This window comes from Melanostigma gelatinosum (genome assembly GCF_949748355.1).
Source record: "Melanostigma gelatinosum genome assembly, chromosome: 21".
NCBI classification, from domain to species: Eukaryota; Metazoa; Chordata; class Actinopteri; order Perciformes; family Zoarcidae; genus Melanostigma; species Melanostigma gelatinosum.
The window spans coordinates 7,786,670-7,806,692 of NC_136654.1; the positions used below are offsets into that span (position 1 = coordinate 7,786,670).

A 20,023-nucleotide genomic window follows, 5' to 3' on the forward strand; every position below is an offset into this window, starting at 1 on the left:
TCAATCACAGTACAATGCCAACAACACATGTCTCATCAGATTACCTGCTCTCTGTGTTGTTTGTGTAAATCCTGCCTTCATCTCTCCCACCTGATCATGTGTAAAGGTTAAACGTTAAACGTATTTATGAGGGTAGCCCTATGAAAATTGTTGCTTTGTTCTTTTTCGATAACTGAGCCACTTACCAAACATCTAAAGGAGGGATTGTACAAAATATCATTGGACATGAAGAATAAATGACCAGGTTATGAACAAATTATGAACGGGTTTGAATATACAGGTAAACAGCCAGATAAATAAAGTTTACCCCCAACATTCAAAAATGATGAGTCTCATTAGATGTGAGCAGAAAATCAGCGCTGAGCATTAAGACTTGCATTCTGAGATTTACAATGTGTCATATTGTAAACAGACATGGCCGTCTGTGAGGTTCACAGTAGACAGGATGAACAGTGTGTTGGTGACAGTGACGTGATCCCTTCTGCCTCTGTGCAGAGTTCACAATTGTGATTGTTGAAAACAAACAAACACGGCACAGACCTCAAGTACATTCGCCATTCCTTTCTGTCTTCATGCTTCCAATACGGTATTTAAAAGATTGCTCTCATCTGACTGATGTTTGACTGAGCCAGTCTCTCTGACATGTTTTACGACACTCAGTAAAGAGAATGTCTATATCTCAGGTCTGAAACTATTGCCTGGAAAGAAAAGGTCATCGTGACACTGTAAAAGATTCACAGAGAGCGTGGTCTTACAGCAGTTGGCCCAGTGCCAAGCCTGCTTTTATTAAAAAATGTGATTTAAAAATAATACAAAAAGTTTTTCCCCAGCATGTTTTTCATGTCACTTTTCATGACAGTGATGTCAGTGCCCTCCCACCTCTCAGCCAATCACAATCAACTTGCCTCTCTCAACGTATCCTCATAGTGGTATGAAATCTCAGGGAAGAGTAACTTCTCATTCGGCAACAAAACGACTTGGTTAAGTTTAAGAAAATATGGCAAATTACTCATCAATGCTTTGGCAACAAAGCAACGTACTTGGGTTTGGAAAAAGATAACAATCATTTCATTGTTAACTTTCTTCATCTTTTATAGAAAACTGCAGAATTACAGTTTAGATTTTGAACTGTCATTTAGAACAGAATTCAAGCTTCAGGTGACTTTAAACTTCGGATTTATACAGGATTTATACAGATTCAAAATTCTTGTTGCTTGCAGCAACCGTCGCGCTGAGCTTATTTTCAGGGAAAATATTGTTTCTACCTTCAGCAGGATATTGCGTGCGGATGTCCTGGAATGTGTGTTCTAAACTCTGGCTCAACTCTTTCATGTTCAGCTGCTTGTGACACGTTTCTGCTTTGCAATCTTATCATGAAATGAGAAGATCAGACCTTTGTCAAGCTATCTTTTACTGCCATTGGATTTTTCTTTTACTGTGCTGTTTGGGTCCAAAGGTCCTGGGTGTTTGGGTCCTTCAGTTGGAGGCTTTCAACATGTCTCTCACAAAAAAGTTTAGTTTTCATCTCTTTGTGTGATCATAGTTTGCCTCTCTGTGGCGTGTAGGGCTCTTGTAAGACCCTCCTCCCAGGTTACAAAGATAGAAGGAGGGGGAAAAGAAACAGTGACTGAAGCACTTCGGATTCCATTTTTAGATGTTGGAGAGGATTGAGGCTGGAAACCAGAAGACATCAAGAGGACCGAACTAATAAATCAAATCCTAAAAAGGAGGAGACGGTTGGAATTTATTGGTGTATAAAGGCAATTCAACAGTGAATGTTTGACAACGGACCAAAAGTCAGCTGTCAGAGAAGCTGCTGAAGACGGGACGTCAGGAGGAACCACCGTACACATTTAAAAAAAAAACCTTTGGCTTCTGGTTCCCGGTCTGCTCGACGAACACGACTTTTGACAGTGTCAGTCATGTCGGAGGAAAAAGAGTTGTCCTACAGCGAAGCCATTCAGAGGGCATGCATCTCTCGCTTCCCTCTCATCCCAGTCAGAGGAATTCCTCTCATGAGCTACATCGCCAACAACTGGGACTCCATCTGGGCTTTCTGTCCTGACCCCTCAGACCTCCTCATCGCCACCTACCCCAAAGCAGGTACTTTAGTTCAAGTCGGAATGAGTTATCAGCTTTGGACAGGACCGTTTTTTGTGTCATGTAGTGTGTTGTTGTTGACATACCAGTGGTGAAATGTAACAAGTTTGAGTATTTACATTTTCTGCTACTTTATACTTCTACTCATGATCATATATGAGAGGAAACTATTCGACTTTTGACTTCACTACGTTTATTTTACAGCTTTAGTTACTTTTTATATCTAGAGTTTGCATGCTAAACATATACCTAATCTCATAAAATAGGATGCATTGTTGTGGATGAAACTTTTATTTTCAATGAGTTTCACACACAATCGAGTACTTTCACAGTGTGGTATTGCTACTTTTACTGAATTAAAGGATCTCAGTATACTTCTTCCACCGCTGAAATAAAGCTATTTATAAGAGAGTACGTAACGTAATGAGCCTCTCATGTCGTGAAGCTGACAATACTTTTTCAACAATGAAAAAGTACATAAACTAAATGACTGCAAGCAAAACAGTAGCCACTCTACTGAGGGCTAACATTTTAAATTGATGTGGATATCTTCCAGAAAAGCAACAATATTAAAATCCTGGCCTTTCAAGGTGGTCATTTCTGTAGAATTGTCACATACACACATACTGTACTGACTTGAGTCAAGTTGATGGTTATTTTTGTTGTGGGTGTAAGATGGGATTCCTCCTTAAACCTGTGTGGTTCAACACATGGAAAGTATCCTATTCATTCAACCCAGCGTTGTGTTTTGGGGACATAAGGGACCACATGGACCCAGGAGATAGTTGACCTGCTTCTAAACAACGGAGATGCTGAGGCCTGCAAACGAGCCCCAACACCCGTCCGCAGTCCTTTCCTAGAGCTCTTCTCCGCACCACCCATTCCCTCAGGTGTGTATTTAGGTTGCTCTGCTTGTACTTGTGCGATTGTGTCGACCAGTTTTAATTAAGACCTTCAAGTTTGTGTTCATTTTTGCTAAAACTTAAAACATCGTTTCCAAATACATCCTCCAACTAGGTCTGACAGTCAGAACTCAGATCCAACTCCCGGAGGAATGTTTTCACAACGGCTTGTTTTCTTGCGCCTTAATCGGGGTCAATAAGCTATTAAACCAATGAACATATCTCTCAGTGCCAACAATGCCCAAAACAACGCCCAAGACAATCTAGTTTATCACTGAAGTTCTCAGGTGGTTCCTGTCTAATTGTTTTGGCTACTGGGGAGCTACTTACACATGTACAAACACTTGCTAGATGCTTGACTATTGTAGCTAGTTGCTACTTTTACCTTTTGTTTGGTGCTGGGCAGTGATGAACAAATACCTGTTGTTGGGCAGTGCAGACTTGCTAATAAAATGATGTCTGAGAGCAACTTCCGGCCCCCTACTGTCTTGACCCCTTGATCTCGTAATCTCAACTGTGTGTCCTTCCGGCATGCCTGAATGCAAATGCTCCCTTCCTGTCTTTTGTTTTCATTCCAACCACTGCATTTGCTTACTGTGTAAGGTGCTTCTATTTCATTTGCGCTGGGTCAACACACCCGGAACACTTTGGGAAATACGATCTAACTGTCATCAAGAAAGCAAATATACACTTCCCAAGATGTTGATGTGTTCCCTCAATCAAACATTCCTGAAAATGTGAACAATCACAAAGTAAAATAAAATAGAGTGTAACAAAGGTATGTTTAGACTTTCATACATACATATCCTTGTCCCTGACATATCCTGTTCCCTGAACTAACGTCTCAGGTCTTGATCAACTGAAAAAAACGGATCCTCCAAGGATTATCAAGACGCATCTTCCTCTTCAGTTGGTGCCGACAGGATTTTGGGAAAACAAGTGCAAGGTAAGACTCAAACTGAGTCAACTGAGAGCAAAATCCCGCAGTTAATTGTTTGTAAATGTGTGTTGAAAGGTTTAACGTTTCATGATGCAGTTTAACAATACAATGTCATCCATAAAACTGCTTCATCAGGTTACTCATTGTCTGCATTGTTGTTGTAAATCCTTTATTATATGCCTCATTGTGTGTAAAGGTTATCTACGTGGCACGCAACGCCAAAGACAACCTGGTGAGCTACTTCTACTTTGATTGTATGAATCTGACCCAACCTGAGCCCGGTCCCTGGGAGGGCTACATTCCCAAATTCATGCGAGGAGAGTGTAAGTAGATGAAATCACATTCCTGAGTGTCGTCTTTCCTTTATTCAAACTGCTTATTTCTGTCTGCACAAAGCATCCAGCTGAACCAAGAAATAACCACCACACTGGTACATTTACCCACTCCTGCCAGAAGTGCTTATGTATTCTATACAAATTTTAGGAATATAAAAGTGGCTGGTGGCAATCCGACACCGCAGAATAAGTTTCCTAACCTCGTTGTCCCCCCAGTGAGAAACTTGTTAGGCCTCAATGGCCATGACAGGATTAGCAGCACCCTGCGAGGCAGCAGAGGGAATGTGATAATAAGAAGAAAATGTTCCTTCAGATCTGCAAAATAATTGAAACTGGTGTATTGTTATACTTAATCTTTGCTTTGGTGTCCAATTGCAATAGACGAGCTGCGACTTTACAGATGCATTTTAAATTTTTTTGGGGATCCATTTTGCTTTTGGTAAAGTTGACATCACCTCTGTTGTGAGTTGGCAGGTTTTGAATCTGTCAAACAGTTTATATCTCATCCACTTTTTATTGAGGCAATTTGAATTGTACCAATGCCTCATCTTTTGTTAATGCTTTACAGATCATTTGCGAGACACAAATCATAAGTTGGGTTTCTTGATTGTGAAAAATCCCTTCATCTGGTGTTTAACCTGCATGACAAGTGTTTTGCTTTTTCAGCTCTTTCATTTACCAGGAAGATTGCTCCTAAAGACTGTTAGACCACTTACCTTCTGGAAAAAGACTTCTGGCACTAATTCTATTCATTAGCAACTTACTCACATTTGCAACTGCAGACCTTGTGGTCAATTTGTAAAAAAACAACAACATTTGTTAATAACTTATCTATTTGTATGTGAAAGGTGCCGTTCAAAGTCATGAACCTACAGAGAATAATTACAGAATCAGATAAAAGCAAAAATCATTGACACGTCTGCAATGATGTTTATAAGGGTTATTGCAAAGATACAGTACATCCGGCCAGCAGTTGTATATATTAACAGGTTATTAATAAATGGACTTCGGTCCAGATTCCGCCCTGTCCCAGAAGGTAATTAACGGTTCATCTGTGATTAAAGAGCTTACTAAAGGGATTTTTCACAACTTTGCAAACCAAAAGTCAATGACCTATCTATAAAGATAAGTCAATTCATGAACATTATTAAACATTTGTTGCAACCTAAGTTGACACAAACTTTTCACTGAACTGGGAGTAATGTTACATGAAAGACACTCAAGGAATTTGGTTTCTGCAGTGGCATGGGGCTCCTGGTATGACCATGTGAAAGGTTACTGGATGGAGAGAGAGACGAAGAACATCCTTTACCTCTTCTATGAGGACATGAAAGAGGTACAGAGAACACATGGACTCCGTATTACCAAATCATGTCGTACAACATACTCTTACCCTCTTATTTACCCTCCCAGAATCCTCGGCGTGAGGTGGAGCGCATCATGAGGTACCTGGACTTGTCCGTCTCTGATGAGGTCATCAGCCGGATTGTGGAGCTCACGTCCTTTAAGAACATGAAGGAGAACCCGATGACCAACTACTCCTGCGTCCCAGCACCAGTTTTTGATCAGTCCATCTCTTCCTTCATGAGAAAAGGTGCGCCATAAGCAGAATATTGATTCAAAATGATAACAAAATGAGCAGGGAATGTATCAATTCCAAACAAATCAACAGTAGAAGCTTCCCATAGACAGGCAGCATTACTGTTATTGCATTGTGTCATATCTTGTCTTCGTCCTGTACTTCACATGTACAGTGTAGTGGCGCCACCTAGCGGTTCCTGGATTTCTTGCCGTTGCTTCTGTTCAGTTCATTAATTGGTTGGTCTTTGTGCAGAAAATGAATCAGAAAATACGATTGTTTCTCTTCATCCCGTAGTGTAGTAATTCGACTTTTTTTAAGTTCTGGAATATTTGAAGGCGTCATCTTTGGACATTTTCCACTGTTTTATGATATTTCATTCACCAATCAACAATTAATCAAATAATTGAGATAATAGTTGGCAGATTAATCTATAAGGATTCAAATCTTTGCAGCTCTGCTGTTTAACAATTGCTGCTTCTAGGGAAAATAAATGAAGAACTTGCTCCTCAATATACAGTGATTGATTTATATGTCTAACACTGTTGTGCTGCATTTTCTCTCTTTACAGGGGAAGTAGGTGACTGGAGAAACCATTTCACACCCGAGCAATCGAAGATGTTTGATGAAGATTATGAAAAGCAAATGAAGGATGTCAACATACCATTTAGGGACCTTATCTAATGGATTTGGGCTTCTTTCCAAACTGATGGAGCTCTTCAAACCAAAAACAGATCAACTGACGCTGTGCAGCAGGCCGAACATTTGGCACAAGCTGAATACCAAAACATGTCGAATGTATGCTTAAAGGATCAATGAAGATGTGTGCCACAATACAAGTACATGAGTTTGTAATCATCATTTTATTGCAGCTTATCACGTAAACAATATATAAGACCACAAGTGTTGTGACTAAGTGGACACGCCCATTTTACGTCACGAGACCTCCAACAGAGTATGCTGACTGCATGGAGCCTATAGAGTGTTGGCACCTGGAGGCATGTAGTTTTTCTGCCCATATGAAGTCATTTTGCAACCCTACACCACACTGTACAAAGCCCAGCCAAAGAAGGGAGGCTGCACGAGACACGAGCAACAAAGACTAGAATAAAATAAATGAGCTGGAAAGTCAATCATATGAAAATGGACAGAGGACACAAAAACACAACAGCTGAGAATATCCAAGTTTAACAAAAAATCACTTTCACATACTTTATTTTCTGAGAATAAAATCTTAAATATTTGAATACTTTATCGGCATGGATACTTCCTTTCATTTGGGTCAAATCTCCTTGCTTGTATAGAGGCTATGTTTTTGTAGATTTTGTTGACAGGTTTTATTGTTTTTTTTAAAGTAGGTTTTCCTGTATGTTCTCCTCTTTCTTCTATTAGTTGACTCACTATGGCTCCCCTCTTTGGTTTTGATCTTCCTCTCTCTCTTCTCCGCCTCTTTCTCTCCAACCCTTAAGATCCTCTTCTTCTACATCTCTAGCGTTTAGTTTCAGTACCTGGTAAAAAGAAAATAGATGAATCAGATAGGGAAATGGATTTGATTTCAACAACGGAAACTTGAGAAATCAAATTGAACAACACAAAACTATGTCAACTACGACAAGTCAAAATCCTAGAAAGTTGCCCAAAATTTAACTACTCTTACTCAGAAAGCATGATGTCATCTGTAACATAACCTCTCACTTGAGTATAATTGATCTTTGACATCAAATCTAATGAAAGCAACCAGCTGACTAAGATGGTGGTGACTAAGTCATTATGCACGAAGAACATGACATTCTCATTTAAAAATACTTACTAAAGATTTGGTAACACTTTATTACATCACGCCACCCCCATTTATAATTTATAAGCAGTATGCTAACATGACAAACTGTTTGTAACACACACATTATAACGGAGTTATAATGACATTGTATATGTTTATTAACATAGAGTATATTCAACAAGAATAACTTCTATTAAGAAATATCTTATAAAATTACAACTGTGTAATATTTTATAGTTTTTATCTGCTTCTCCACCAGCACCCTGGGAAGAGTTGAATCTGTTATTTAACAACATCAATAATATTTAAAAAGCCCTTACCTCGGTTTCTAGCTACATTATAGGGTGTTATAAACTATTAATTCTATGTTTATACTCTGCTTATTCATTTCTGTAAAATAAAGTGTTGCCAAAGGCTTTTTGTGGGACACCGACCATATCACGCCTTTCTACAGAAGTGGTACCAGAACAGGCATGTTTCTGTCTTACATACAGACAAAGAACCCAACAAACAAGCTGTAACACTGACACTGACAGCAACAACTCAGAGGTGATTAACTCACCTTCTAACTAAACACAGAGGAAGACATCAGATACAGAAAGCATTACTCAGGAATTTCCCCATTGTGTCACCTTGTCAATATGTGATAGTTGTTGGATTCATGTTTTCAATTACGTATGTCATTAAGTAATTAAGAGCCGGAGTTCCACATCTACAGGAGTGTGGTAATATACAAAGCAGACATTGCCGAGGACTGGTTTGCATAAGAGCAGGAACATAAACTACAGATACACAGAGATAACCAGCAGCAGTTCAAGCTGTGGAATACCTTGATTTAGTTACAGGCTAAAGGTGGTGGGTTGATTTCATTTAGTCTAGAAATCAACATGAGTTAAGTGAGTTAATGGTGGAGGAGTGATGGAATTAGGCAGATCAAAACACACAATATCAAACTTATGATCGACGAAGAGTTGATGTGATAAAATTAGATGACAGCAGAGGATGAAGATGAATTTCACAAACACAATCACAAAGTTAAAATCTCAATGGATGATTAGCATCATTATTTAATTATTTAAAAAAGATGACAGTATTAATCAATTAAAATCATATTCAAACTTCTCAAAAAAGATCAGAAGCGTTCATTTAAGAAATACGGTATTTCTTTATTATTCTAATATGTTAGAGGGGACGTACAAAAATATGAGGCTACTTACAGTCAATGTAGTTGCGGGCCACGAACTTCAGCACCTCATCAATCAGGATGACGGGGAAGGAAAGCTTCAAGACGACCAACCACTGGTCGATGTTCAAATGGGTCAGCTTGAAGACCATCTGGGGGGCAAAAGAGGAGAATCAGAACTGCTGAGCAACTACGACAAATACTACACGTCACAATGCCTCAATATAGTCTAATCAATCTGTAGAGAGCACTTTTGGCTGACTTACGGGCAGAGGGTCAACATAGATGATCATGAAGTGCAGGGACATGGAGAGGGCCATGGCAGCCAGCAGCCAGAAGTTGCTCCATGGGGGCATGCGAAGCAGAGACTGGTTCTCAGACAAGCTTGAAAAAGAAGAAAAAAAAGGTATTATGAAAATAAATGTCACCTGAAGAAACCACAGGAGTCATCATCAAATGTATCATCATCATCACATGTGAAGCATTACCTGTTGAGAGCGTTGGCCATCTCAATGGTGACCAGCACAGACAGAGCCATGGTCATGGGACAAGCAGCCTCAAAGACCACACAATCGAGACCGGTGAAGTACTCGTTCTCATCGTGGCACTGCATGAAGTGGGACTGAACAGAGGAGAGGTGAGGTTATTAAGTGTATGCGTGTGAGTGTGTGGTAAAGACGATATGAAAGAGACTTACAAGCTGGTAGTAGGTGACACCGGGGCCCTCTGGATCATACATGAACCAATAAGCAGCACCAGCAACAGTGGCAGCACCGACGTATCCTGTTCGGGAAACAAGACAGCGTTAGTGTAGGCAAGAGTTTGTCCTGCATTACCACCAAATATAATGTCCAAAGTCCTACTTACCACCAATAGCCATGTATCTGAAGAACAGCCAGCCAGAGATCAGGGGCTCCTTGGCGGAACGAGGGGGCCTGCCCATGATGTCCAGATCAGGGGCATTGAAGCCCAGAGCAGTGGCGGGCAGACCGTCAGTAACCAGGTTGACCCACAGCAGCTGGACGGGGATCAGAGCTTCAGGCAGACCCAAAGCAGCAGTCAGGAAGATACTGAAAGAGTGCGAAAGGAAACAATAGAACAGGCCGAAGTTTGCCAGAGGCAGAGAGAACGATGGCTGAAATGTGGCGTTTAGCTGTGGATCAGAGTGCATTTTACATAAACCACTCACCAGACGACCTCACCGACGTTGGAGGAGATGAGGTAGCGAATGAACTGCTTCATGTTGTTGTAGATAGCTCTGCCCTCCTCAACAGCAGACACAATGGAAGAGAAGTTGTCGTCAGCCAGGACCATCTCAGAGGCAGACTTGGCAACGGCAGTGCCAGAGCCCATGGCGATGCCAATCTCGGCCTTCTTCAGGGCAGGGGCATCGTTCACACCATCACCAGTCTGGAATAGGGAGGAGTGGAAGCATAATGTTAAACTACTCTCAAACTACACACATGTACAGAGCAATTATCATAGACATACAGTAAAAACTGGGCACAAAACCACGAACAGAACAGCTGAAAGACACATGGACTGCAGCTGTGTGAGGCTAGGTTGTATTTCATGCTGCTGAGCTCTCACCATAGCAGTAATGTCATCATAACTCTGCAGGTACTCCACAATCTTGGATTTGTGGGATGGCTCAACACGGGCAAAGCAGCAAGCCCTGCGCACAGCCTCGCCCTGTTCGTGGAGGGGAAGATCGTCAAACTCGCGTCCAGTGTAGGCCTTGTTCTCCACATCCTCATCCTCTGTGAAGATGCCAATGCGACGGCAGATAGCGATAGCGGTTCCCTTGTTGTCACCTGAAATATAGAGGAGGAGAAGTTTGATGGGGAGTCCGTAAAGAGTCGGTTTCTGAGGTATTTTTAAAACATACACATAATACTAACCAGTGATCATAATGACACGGATTCCAGCAGCTCTGCACAGCTTAATGGCGCCACTGACCTCCTTGCGAGGGGGATCCAGCATCCCCACACAGCCAACGAAGGTCAGGTCAGTCTGAGGCGAGAGGGTTGAATGGAGTCATTCAAAAGAACTTTTTACATGTAGTCACAGTTACATCCACACATCTCAATATCAAGGCGTTTGAGCTCTCACCTCGTAATTGATGAATTTGGTTGCGTCCTCGAATTTCATCTGCTCCAACTTCAGTGGGGAGTCACTGGTGGCCAGGGCCAGGCAACGCAGGGTGTCACGACCGCAACCCCACTCCTTAATAACAGCCAGGATCTTGTCCTTGATGGCGCTGGTCAGGAGCACACGGGTGGCGCCAATACGCACATATGTGCACCTGTCAATCACACCCTCAGGGGCGCCCTGTGGAGGAAACAAAGTCATCATTTAGTGTTATGTTAAATGCTGAACAAAGGATGTGAGACAGAAAAAAAGAAGAAACTTGCCTTCACAAACATTTTGGCACCACCATCACCCTTAGTGGGAGTGCAGTACACGGACATTGACTTCCTGTCACGGGAGAACTCCAGAGTGACTTCCTTCTTCATGAGCTGCTTGACCACCTGTTGAATGAAAGAGTTTTTCATTAGATCGGCAGTTATCTCGCAGCCGGTTGGCCTCAATTAAAAACTTAAATTCGTTGGAGCAATTTTAGTGGTTCGCAATTCGCCGTGTAACTAAAAACGTGAATTATCCTCAAAATGTAGCAAACGGCAAGAGGAGACTTACTGAGCAGCAAGCGTTGGCTCTCTCAATCTTGGTCAGGTTCTTCACGCTGCTGTTGAACACGTTCATCTTCTCAACCAGGCAGGACAGGGCGGTCTCAGTAGCCTCACCGACCTTCTCATAGATCTTCTTGGTCTGGAGAAAAAGGAAGGAGATGGAGATCATTGGTTAAACTGTGGAAGGTGATGAGGTTTCAGTGTAGCAAATACACTGCATGACTTCATGACTTTACCTCGTTGTAGTCCAGAGAGGAGTCGTTGCACAGGGCGCAGATGGTAGCCACCTCAACAAGGCTGTCGTATCCACTGCAGTTGATCTTGGCACCTCCCTGGGAGCTGAAAGACAAAGAGAGAATTAGAAATAAATAAGGGGCGGTTCATGGGCACTTTATTGTATGCCTGATATTGGATTTGAATCATCAAAACCAACTTACACTTCGCCCTCGGGGGTGTACTTGGAGCCAGAGATATCAAAAGCATCAAGGTCAACATGGTCGCCATCGACGCTCTTGACGATGAACATCTGTGGCGAAGGAAACAAAGAAAGTTTTAACTGTGTCCGATGTCGGCTGTTTTTTTGAAGACAAGCTCTCGACAACACGATTTCCTTCTTGAGTGTGACGAGTGTTTCACCCACCTTGGTCACACACATCTGGTTGGTGGTGAGGGTGCCAGTCTTGTCGGAGCAGATGACAGAGGTGCAGCCCAGGGTCTCCACAGAGGGCAGGCTTCTGACAATGGCGTTCTTCTTGGCCATACGGCGGGTACCAAGGGCCAGGCAGGTGGTGATGACAGCGGGCAGACCTGAGAGACATTGGTGGAAACTGTGAGTGCGATAAACAAGCGGTGGAGGAACACACGCACTAACTCTGACTGTCACTTTCTGGTTACAATGCCGCGCTTCCCTCACCCTCAGGGATGGCAGCCACAGCCAGAGCGACAGCAATCTTGAAGTAGTAGACAGCGCCGCGGATCCACGAGCCTCCGTGGACGGGGTCATTGAAGTGGCCAATGTTGATGGCCCAGACAGCAACACAGATCAGGGAGATAACCTTGGACAGCTGCTCGCCGAACTCGTCCATCTTGGCCTGCAGAGGCGTCTTCTCCTGCTCGGTGGCAGCCATCTGGTCACGGATCTTACCAATCTCAGTGGAGACTCCGGTGCACACAGCAACACCGATGGCCTTGCCGGCAGCGATGTTAGTGCCCTACAGAGGAGACACACAAAACAAACAGGTAATGCTAGTTGAATGGAACAAAGGGGTAACAAGGACAGACTTGAAACACAGGGAAGATGAAATATTGATGTTGGTAAAGGCCCTTACAGAGAAAAGCATGTTCTTCTTGTCCTGGTTGACAGCTCTCATGTCGGGAACAGCGTCGGTGTGCTTGATCACACTGATAGACTCACCTAAGAGAGAAAACGGAACATTTGTTCAAAACTGCCAATGTAGTAAGGGCAGGAAAACATGTCGTGGCAGATTTCAGGTTTCTTGAAAACTTACCAGTAAGGATGGACTGGTCAACACGCAGCGTTGTGGACTTGATGCAAACAAGCCTGATGTCAGCGGGGACTTTGTCACCAACTGTTGGGAATCACAGAGAAGTCATCATTAAAACGAATTCTTGTTAATTCTACTAAATTTTGATAGAATGCGTTCGTATTTGTGTTACTTACATTAAACATAAAATAAATGTAGCTGTGGTGAATTTCTATATTATATTTGAACTTTTAAAAGGGAGCCGTTGTATGAATAGAGGACACATTGCTGTCAAATAAACTATCAAATATGTTTATATTTTATAAATAAAATGTTCACACTCTTTTATAAATGTTTATTCGTGTAACTTTAACTGTTTTTCTTGCACAAGCTCAACGGTTTGATTATTTCAAAGCTCTGTCAGACTGCAGTGCTGTTATGTAACTCCTATCTGGCATTTGGATCCACTATCAGCGATCTCGAGTAACCTCGAGTAGGCAATATGAAAATAGAAACGATCGCCCAACCCTAATCCTTGACTGAAAAATATTTCAACAATTATGCAACATTGTGGTAGAAGTTATTCTAAAATTAGAGACAAATGCTAGGAGTAACTTTCTATACGTAATCCATGGGTTGCATAATGAGGCAGTATCTAAACTGACATATGCTTGGCACAATGAGAATGAACCACACATGGTGAGGGGGTGGGGACAGCCAGCTAGAGGGGCAACAGGTGTACACTGACAAATGAGCGCACATGGGCAACGGCAGTGAGGGGAGAAGACGCGCGGCAGGTGCTCGTGAGTATTTATACTCATGATTTTGCTTTCCTTCAGTCAGCATGTTTTCACAGCAGTGCTACTCACATTGCCTTAAAAAGACACAAGGCTTTTCCAGACACATATATGTCTTTCTGTCTTCCTTTCCCTTTCGAGAAATGTATGCAGCTCACTGGATCTTTGTTGTTTCTTTTCACAGCTACATTGTATTTAGACAGTGAAGACTGTTGAACATAACAGGCGATGACTAACAGGCTCCTATTACCCCGATTTTACCCCTAGATCAGGCTAGCAAATTGGGTTCCGCCTATAAAAATGGTGAACAATCCAGACATATCTTACCAGACACCTCCACAATGTCTCCGGGGACAATTTCCCTGGCCTTGATGATCTGCACACTCTTTCTGTCAGAACGGTAAACCTTGCCCATCTCAGGCTCGTATTCCTTGAGAGCCTCGATGGCATCTTCAGCGTTACGCTCCTGTGGCACACACAGACAAAAACACACAAACAGTCATTAAAAAGTCCGGGGGGGGGGGGTCGTCAACTAAAATAAAAACTGAAATACATACACATTTAGACATTTTGAGCCACGCTTTAACAACTATCAATAAACTGATGTCAGCATGCCTGTTTATCCTTGAATGTAATCCATACTCATGTTGGCACGAGTCCTCAATGTCCTGGAGCGTGTTTTACACACAGCAACTAACACCGATACACAACCTACTGATGACACACGAGTAGGTCAAATCTATGATCTGATGTTTGCCATTCCTTTTTAAGTTGCCATGCATCATAGGTATTCTTGTCTTTTTCTTCTCCGGTGGTGCATGGATCTATGCTTACATACATTATATAGCTGAGGGAGTCTGCAACAAGAAAGCACACGCTAGCGTCAGAGATAGAATCTCCTAATAGCAGGTTACCAAAGTCAGTTCTGGTTTAACAGAAAAACGGGAACGAATCAGATGATTTTGACACTTGGCGGGGATGTGTTCACAACAATGTTCGCGTCGCCACTGATGCTGATGGCTTGTAGAAGAGCATGACTTGCACAATGTGAGTCATCCATTACCTATCTGGTGATCATATCATATTAATCTTCTCTATTCAAAATGAATAATATTCTATATCTGAGGTTTGCTCTATGTTGTAAGAGCTACTTTGGAGAACACACCAACTATTCCAGTTGAGCAACCACGTCTGGTTAGAAGACATGGCCGTAATTGGAGCCCGTGGTCTTTCTGTCATAATTGCCAAACGGATACATCTTGTTGCTCGACACGCTGGGCCTCGTCACTGACCTGCCAAACTCCAACAATGGCGTTAGCAATGAGGATAAGAAGGATGACGAAGGGCTCCACAAAGGCAGTGACTGTCTCTTCACCTTCCTCAAACCAGGCCAGCACCTGAGGTTAGAGTGGGAAAGAGAAAAGCAGCGTTAGTGTGCGCACAGCAGTGGAGACATCAATGACAGCGGAACATACTGCTCTCGAGAAACAACATGCAAATAAGTCCGCACCTCTGTCTTTCATGTACCTTGAATGGACAATTAACATTGTTGAAGCATTGGCATTGTGCCTAAGTGAAAATATTCCTCACAGCTTTATAACCTTGTATGTAATGCTTAAAGTCGGAATAATAACAGGATACATATTCAGGGATTGCGGAGACTTTCCACGAGCATTTCTAGTTTTCTTTGCATTGAGCATGCAACGATGTGAAAGAAATCATACGAATGTGAGCCTAATTGTCCAGGACATTTTTAAGACCTTGTCTTCATTTACTTTGACACATTTCAATCAGTTCCTTTCTTTCCTGGTGTTAACCGCTGTTATTTTGATGATATATTCGCATGTCGTAATATGACGTTTTTAATTTGATCTCGGTGTCCCATAACTCCTTGCTCCTTCTGACTTCAACCCTCTCTCTGCGGTGGCCCTTCGTTCCTTCCTTCAGGCCTGACCTTTCCCGAAGGATTCAGTTTCTCTCCTCAGCTCGGGGCTTTCTTAAAATAAACCCATACCCCTCAGCCCCCCTATACTTTTCTGACCCCCATCTCTCACTGGCTTCTCAATATTCGCCTTCTAAGGCGATCATGACAGCTGCCCGAAGGGGTGAAAGCTGGGTATAGAGATTAATACACCTCCTGCAAGCCCTTGCAATCTGTCTCCCTCCTCTCAAGTTGTCATCCTCAAAAATACATGGAGGGGCGGAGGGGGATAAGAAGTTATGTGGACAAAGTGCCCAGACAGGAGTGATCAACTGCAGCATGCTTGTTTTCTGAAAGAGTTTGTGTTGTGGGTTCTTGATGGCTGTCAAGAATGTAAGAGGGCCAAGAGACTATTTCTTTTTAAATGTTCTTTTGTAGATAAAAGTCAAGTGAACGGAGTGGAAACCGGAGACAAATTCCATGTATGCGTGAGCACACATGGCCAATAAAGCTGATTCTGATTCTGATTCTGATTCTGAAGTGAAGCATCTGATCCCATGTGGTGTCAGTGTCTTGTGGAGTTGGTTGCTACTATATCTACTACCAATCTGCTGTTCCTTGAGTTTAAAATGAACTGGAGTTTAGCATTGCTGGCTGGTTTAAAAAAAAGAACAACACTTGTTTACTTACAAAAGAGATACAGGCAGCCAGCAACAGGATCCTGACGAGCAAGTCCTCGAACTGCTCAGAGATCAGCTCCCAGATGCTCTTGCCTGGATGAGACAAAGAAAAAAAAAAGAATATAAATCAATGGGTAATTATCACATCATTTGAATGTATTATTATTTACTTAAATATGCAAAGTGTATTTCAGTGCAAAGGGAAGTGTTTACAGTATATAAAGGATGGATTTAGAAGGTACACTTTATCAATCCCTCTTAGGGGAAATTCAGTTTTCAAAATGTTGTTGCCAAAGACTGATTAAAATGATTTTTACATTGAGTACAATGGGGCATCGCATAATCAGACTGCTTCTGGCATGTATTGTTATTACAACCCTTTTGAGAGTATTCATGATGGTCTCCCCATCTGGGTCGAATCAGGTGTCTGGAAGTTCTTGTTCAGATTTAGATATTTCATCAATGTGGGCTGGATAAACACTTACCCTCCTCAGCGGGCAGCTCTGGAGTTGGACACAAAGATCAAGGAGGAGGACGGTTGTGGAGACAGAAAGACAAGAAAAAGGATGGTTTGTTAAAATGATTCATGTTCAGAAAAGAAACATGGCGTTCATCAAGGAACATTTTCAACAAAACTTTGGGAGAAAAGTTAGACTTATTGGTACAAGATGATAAACATTACCTCAAGATCTTTGGCTTCTCAAATTCCAACTTCCACCTTTTCAAAAATCCCTGCGTGCTTTACACTTAATGTCTTCAAGCTGACATTTAAAAGCTTTTATATACTGTATTTGATGTTGATATTGATATCGGGTTGTAATTCTGTTCACTTCATAAATCCCTTAATTTGTAAACAAAATCAAACATTACGTTTAATGACAGCTCAGTAAAATGTTACAAGGCAGCGGAAACATCACAGTGAAAACAAGAATGATTTTGAATACAATACTCGTCTTTGCTGTCTAATTTGCCAATACACTGGTTATTGAGTAGCAATCATATTACAGATCATTTTAGACATAAGCCATCTAAGGACCTCCCCGCCTAAAATTATCCATCCCTCCTGTTAACGGACGCCCCATATATCACTTAGGAAGCTTCTTGAGCCATCACCTGTCTCTCTCGCTCTCCAGCCATCTTCTTTTATCTTTAAATAGCTCTTCAAAGCCCTCAAAGTCTCTCCTTCTCAATGTCTCTGCATTTCTACCAGCTGTTGCAACTCCCCTCTAGAAAAGTATCACATGCAGAATCCCAACCCAGCCCGACTCAAATCTCCTAACTCCACTCTCAGGAAAGCACCTCGACAAACCATCCCAGCAGATGTACTGTGTGGAATATTTCCAATGCAAACACTCAGATACTTTCACTTTGAAGTGAGAAGTTTCTCTATGTGGCCTAGTTGCCAAACAGTGACTTTGTGACCCCATCCCTGACGCCCGAACTCTCACCATTGTGGCCATACTTTTCCAGGTTCTTCTTGAAGTGGTCGGGAGTGAGACCGGTGACCTCATTCACCCCGAAGTAAGCCAGGCACTCAGCCACGCCCTTCGCGTGTGAGTTCTCCATCCTTTCTGGATAGACCGTGCCGCTCTTTTACTTCTTAGTTAATCTCTGCAGATTTTTCCCTTGATCCACCACCCTCACCTAGAAGTATGGCACCCTCCAATTCAGGAGTACTGGACTGACAGAAAGAGCGAATTACTGCATACATGTTCAGGGTTTTATACCACCAAATGGCTCACGATTGGTGGACACCCCGCCTGCACACGCCCCCAAATTCCAGCATGTGAGGGTTGGGGTGCGGGTGGGGCTCGAGGTGGAGCAATAGGGCGGTGAGATGGTGGACTTGGACAGGAACAAGGCTTCGATTGGGAAAGGAGGCAATGCAGGAGAGTGGCGGTGGAGGGGGAAGGGGGGCGTCACACCGTGGATGAAAATGATATCTGTTTTTGGAACATGCATGGTCAGTGGAATAAGATGAAGAGAGAAGGTGAGAGAGTGAGACAGGAGCTCATCCAGAGTGGAGGGAGGGAGGGGGAGGGGGGGGGGGCATATTGAGTGATGGCTCAACTGGTTTCTGCTGAGGAAGGTGGCTGAGCCAGAGGGTGAGAGAGGAGTGAACTAGTGAGAGACTGAAGGAGTGGGGTGGTAGACGAATAATCTAGCACAAGAATTAGCAGGCATTTTTACATGTCGCCACATTAGGTCAAAGCTCAAACTGCAACCCATTATGTCATCAACACCGTAGGTTTAGCTCAAGTTGTGCGGAGCCACTCACAATAACAGAGACTACAGATCTGATAGTGCACCTAGTTGAGTCAGACGTGGGAATGATAAAGGACAAGTGAGTGTGTAGTGGAGGAACGATCTCTGCGGGGACAGGAATGCAAAGAGGACAGCCAGCGTGTCCCACTGGTGCTCTGCAGAGGTAAAGCCCTGGCTGCAGATACAGGAGGATCAAGTTTTATTCCTCTTTCTTTATGAGGAAAGGAAGGCCGCGGGGAGATATAGAGCGGCTTAGATAGATGCACGACCCACCATCTGGCACCAAATGACAATTCAGTGAGGCACATTGGCCTCTCGTGGTGGATTCACAGCACTGAATGTGTTGTCGGCCAATAACAACACTCATGATTGAACAGAGAAAATGACATGTTACTTGATATGATAAATTGTTTTTTTGTTTTTCGGATTATGTTTATGTGTACTATAGTGTCCTGGTCTATAGAAGGGTAATACACAGAACAGCATGTAATGACAAATAACAATAAAACATGTTGGTGAAGAGTTGTTGGTGAATGATGTCATTGTCTTTGCTCATAATTAAAAGGAAATGTGTATCACAATCATTTATATCACAGCAGAGTTCACCACCAGACGTCGACATTCTTCTATAGTTGACAAATGTTCCCAATTTCACTCTTCTGTGATCCTTCTTTGTATTTATTTAATTATTTATTTTTAATTCACAACAACTTACACCTTAGTTCAGGCGATGGTTTTCTCAACGACTCACATCCTGGTGTGAACGACCATAGTGTGAGTTTTAAGACTCCTCACGAGCCAACACAGCTGCTGAAGAATGAAAAGTGTATTGTCCCTCGAATTATGCAACAATTTAAAGGGTTTTTCCAACATGCCTACATGGAAAACATCTTTGTACATGTTTTACTGATGTGTTTAATACAATGTGAATGTATGTATGGTTAGTGATTTGTAGTAAGGGGAAAATTAGAATAAAAGATGACAAATAGACATTGGCAGGTCTGAAACAGACTCACTGACTTGCTCAAGGACACTCCAGCAGGCCAGATGTTTCCAGTAATGGAGGATTTTAATCAGGTTGACGGGCGGCCTCTCTAATGACCCTCGGGAACCGTGGACTGTGGGTGAGTCTGCCAATAACTTGTGTGGGAATCAGGAAAAAACATGAAACGCTGAGAAACATATCAATGTATATACAGTACAGTTATTCATTTGTACATATGGTAAATTGGTTTACACATTTCATGGATCTAATCCTCAGACAGTTGAAATACTTTTAGAGTAACGTATTGCTGATATACTACATCACCATGAGGACATAAACATTTCACATTATCAGCCTATTGGTAACACAATCATGAGCTTCT

General features: G+C 42.4%; 2 protein-coding genes across 2 annotated transcripts; one reads left to right on the top strand and one right to left on the bottom strand.

Moving 5' to 3' along the window:
* Positions 1 to 1,670: 1,670 nt before the first annotated feature.
* Positions 1,671 to 7,364, top strand: sult1st6 (sulfotransferase family 1, cytosolic sulfotransferase 6). Its single transcript, XM_079293934.1, has 7 exons — positions 1,671 to 2,103; positions 2,862 to 2,990; positions 3,851 to 3,948; positions 4,139 to 4,265; positions 5,519 to 5,613; positions 5,691 to 5,871; positions 6,428 to 7,364. Exons 1-7 carry the CDS (start codon positions 1,923 to 1,925, stop codon positions 6,538 to 6,540), a joined length of 924 nt encoding a protein of 307 aa, XP_079150060.1. The 5' UTR covers positions 1,671 to 1,922; the 3' UTR covers positions 6,541 to 7,364.
* atp2a1l (ATPase sarcoplasmic/endoplasmic reticulum Ca2+ transporting 1, like) lies at positions 6,701 to 18,090 on the bottom strand. Its single transcript, XM_079293933.1, has 23 exons — positions 17,840 to 18,090; positions 16,877 to 16,894; positions 16,402 to 16,484; positions 15,083 to 15,187; positions 14,118 to 14,256; positions 13,018 to 13,098; positions 12,838 to 12,923; positions 12,423 to 12,720; positions 12,150 to 12,316; positions 11,947 to 12,035; positions 11,746 to 11,848; positions 11,517 to 11,648; positions 11,234 to 11,350; positions 10,932 to 11,150; positions 10,721 to 10,832; positions 10,410 to 10,633; positions 10,009 to 10,229; positions 9,687 to 9,889; positions 9,517 to 9,602; positions 9,308 to 9,441; positions 9,086 to 9,203; positions 8,854 to 8,971; positions 6,701 to 7,364 (listed from the first exon to the last, which is right to left on the bottom strand). Exons 1-23 carry the CDS (start codon positions 17,955 to 17,957, stop codon positions 7,345 to 7,347), a joined length of 2,991 nt encoding a protein of 996 aa, XP_079150059.1. The 5' UTR covers positions 17,958 to 18,090; the 3' UTR covers positions 6,701 to 7,344.
* Positions 18,091 to 20,023: the final 1,933 nt, after the last annotated feature.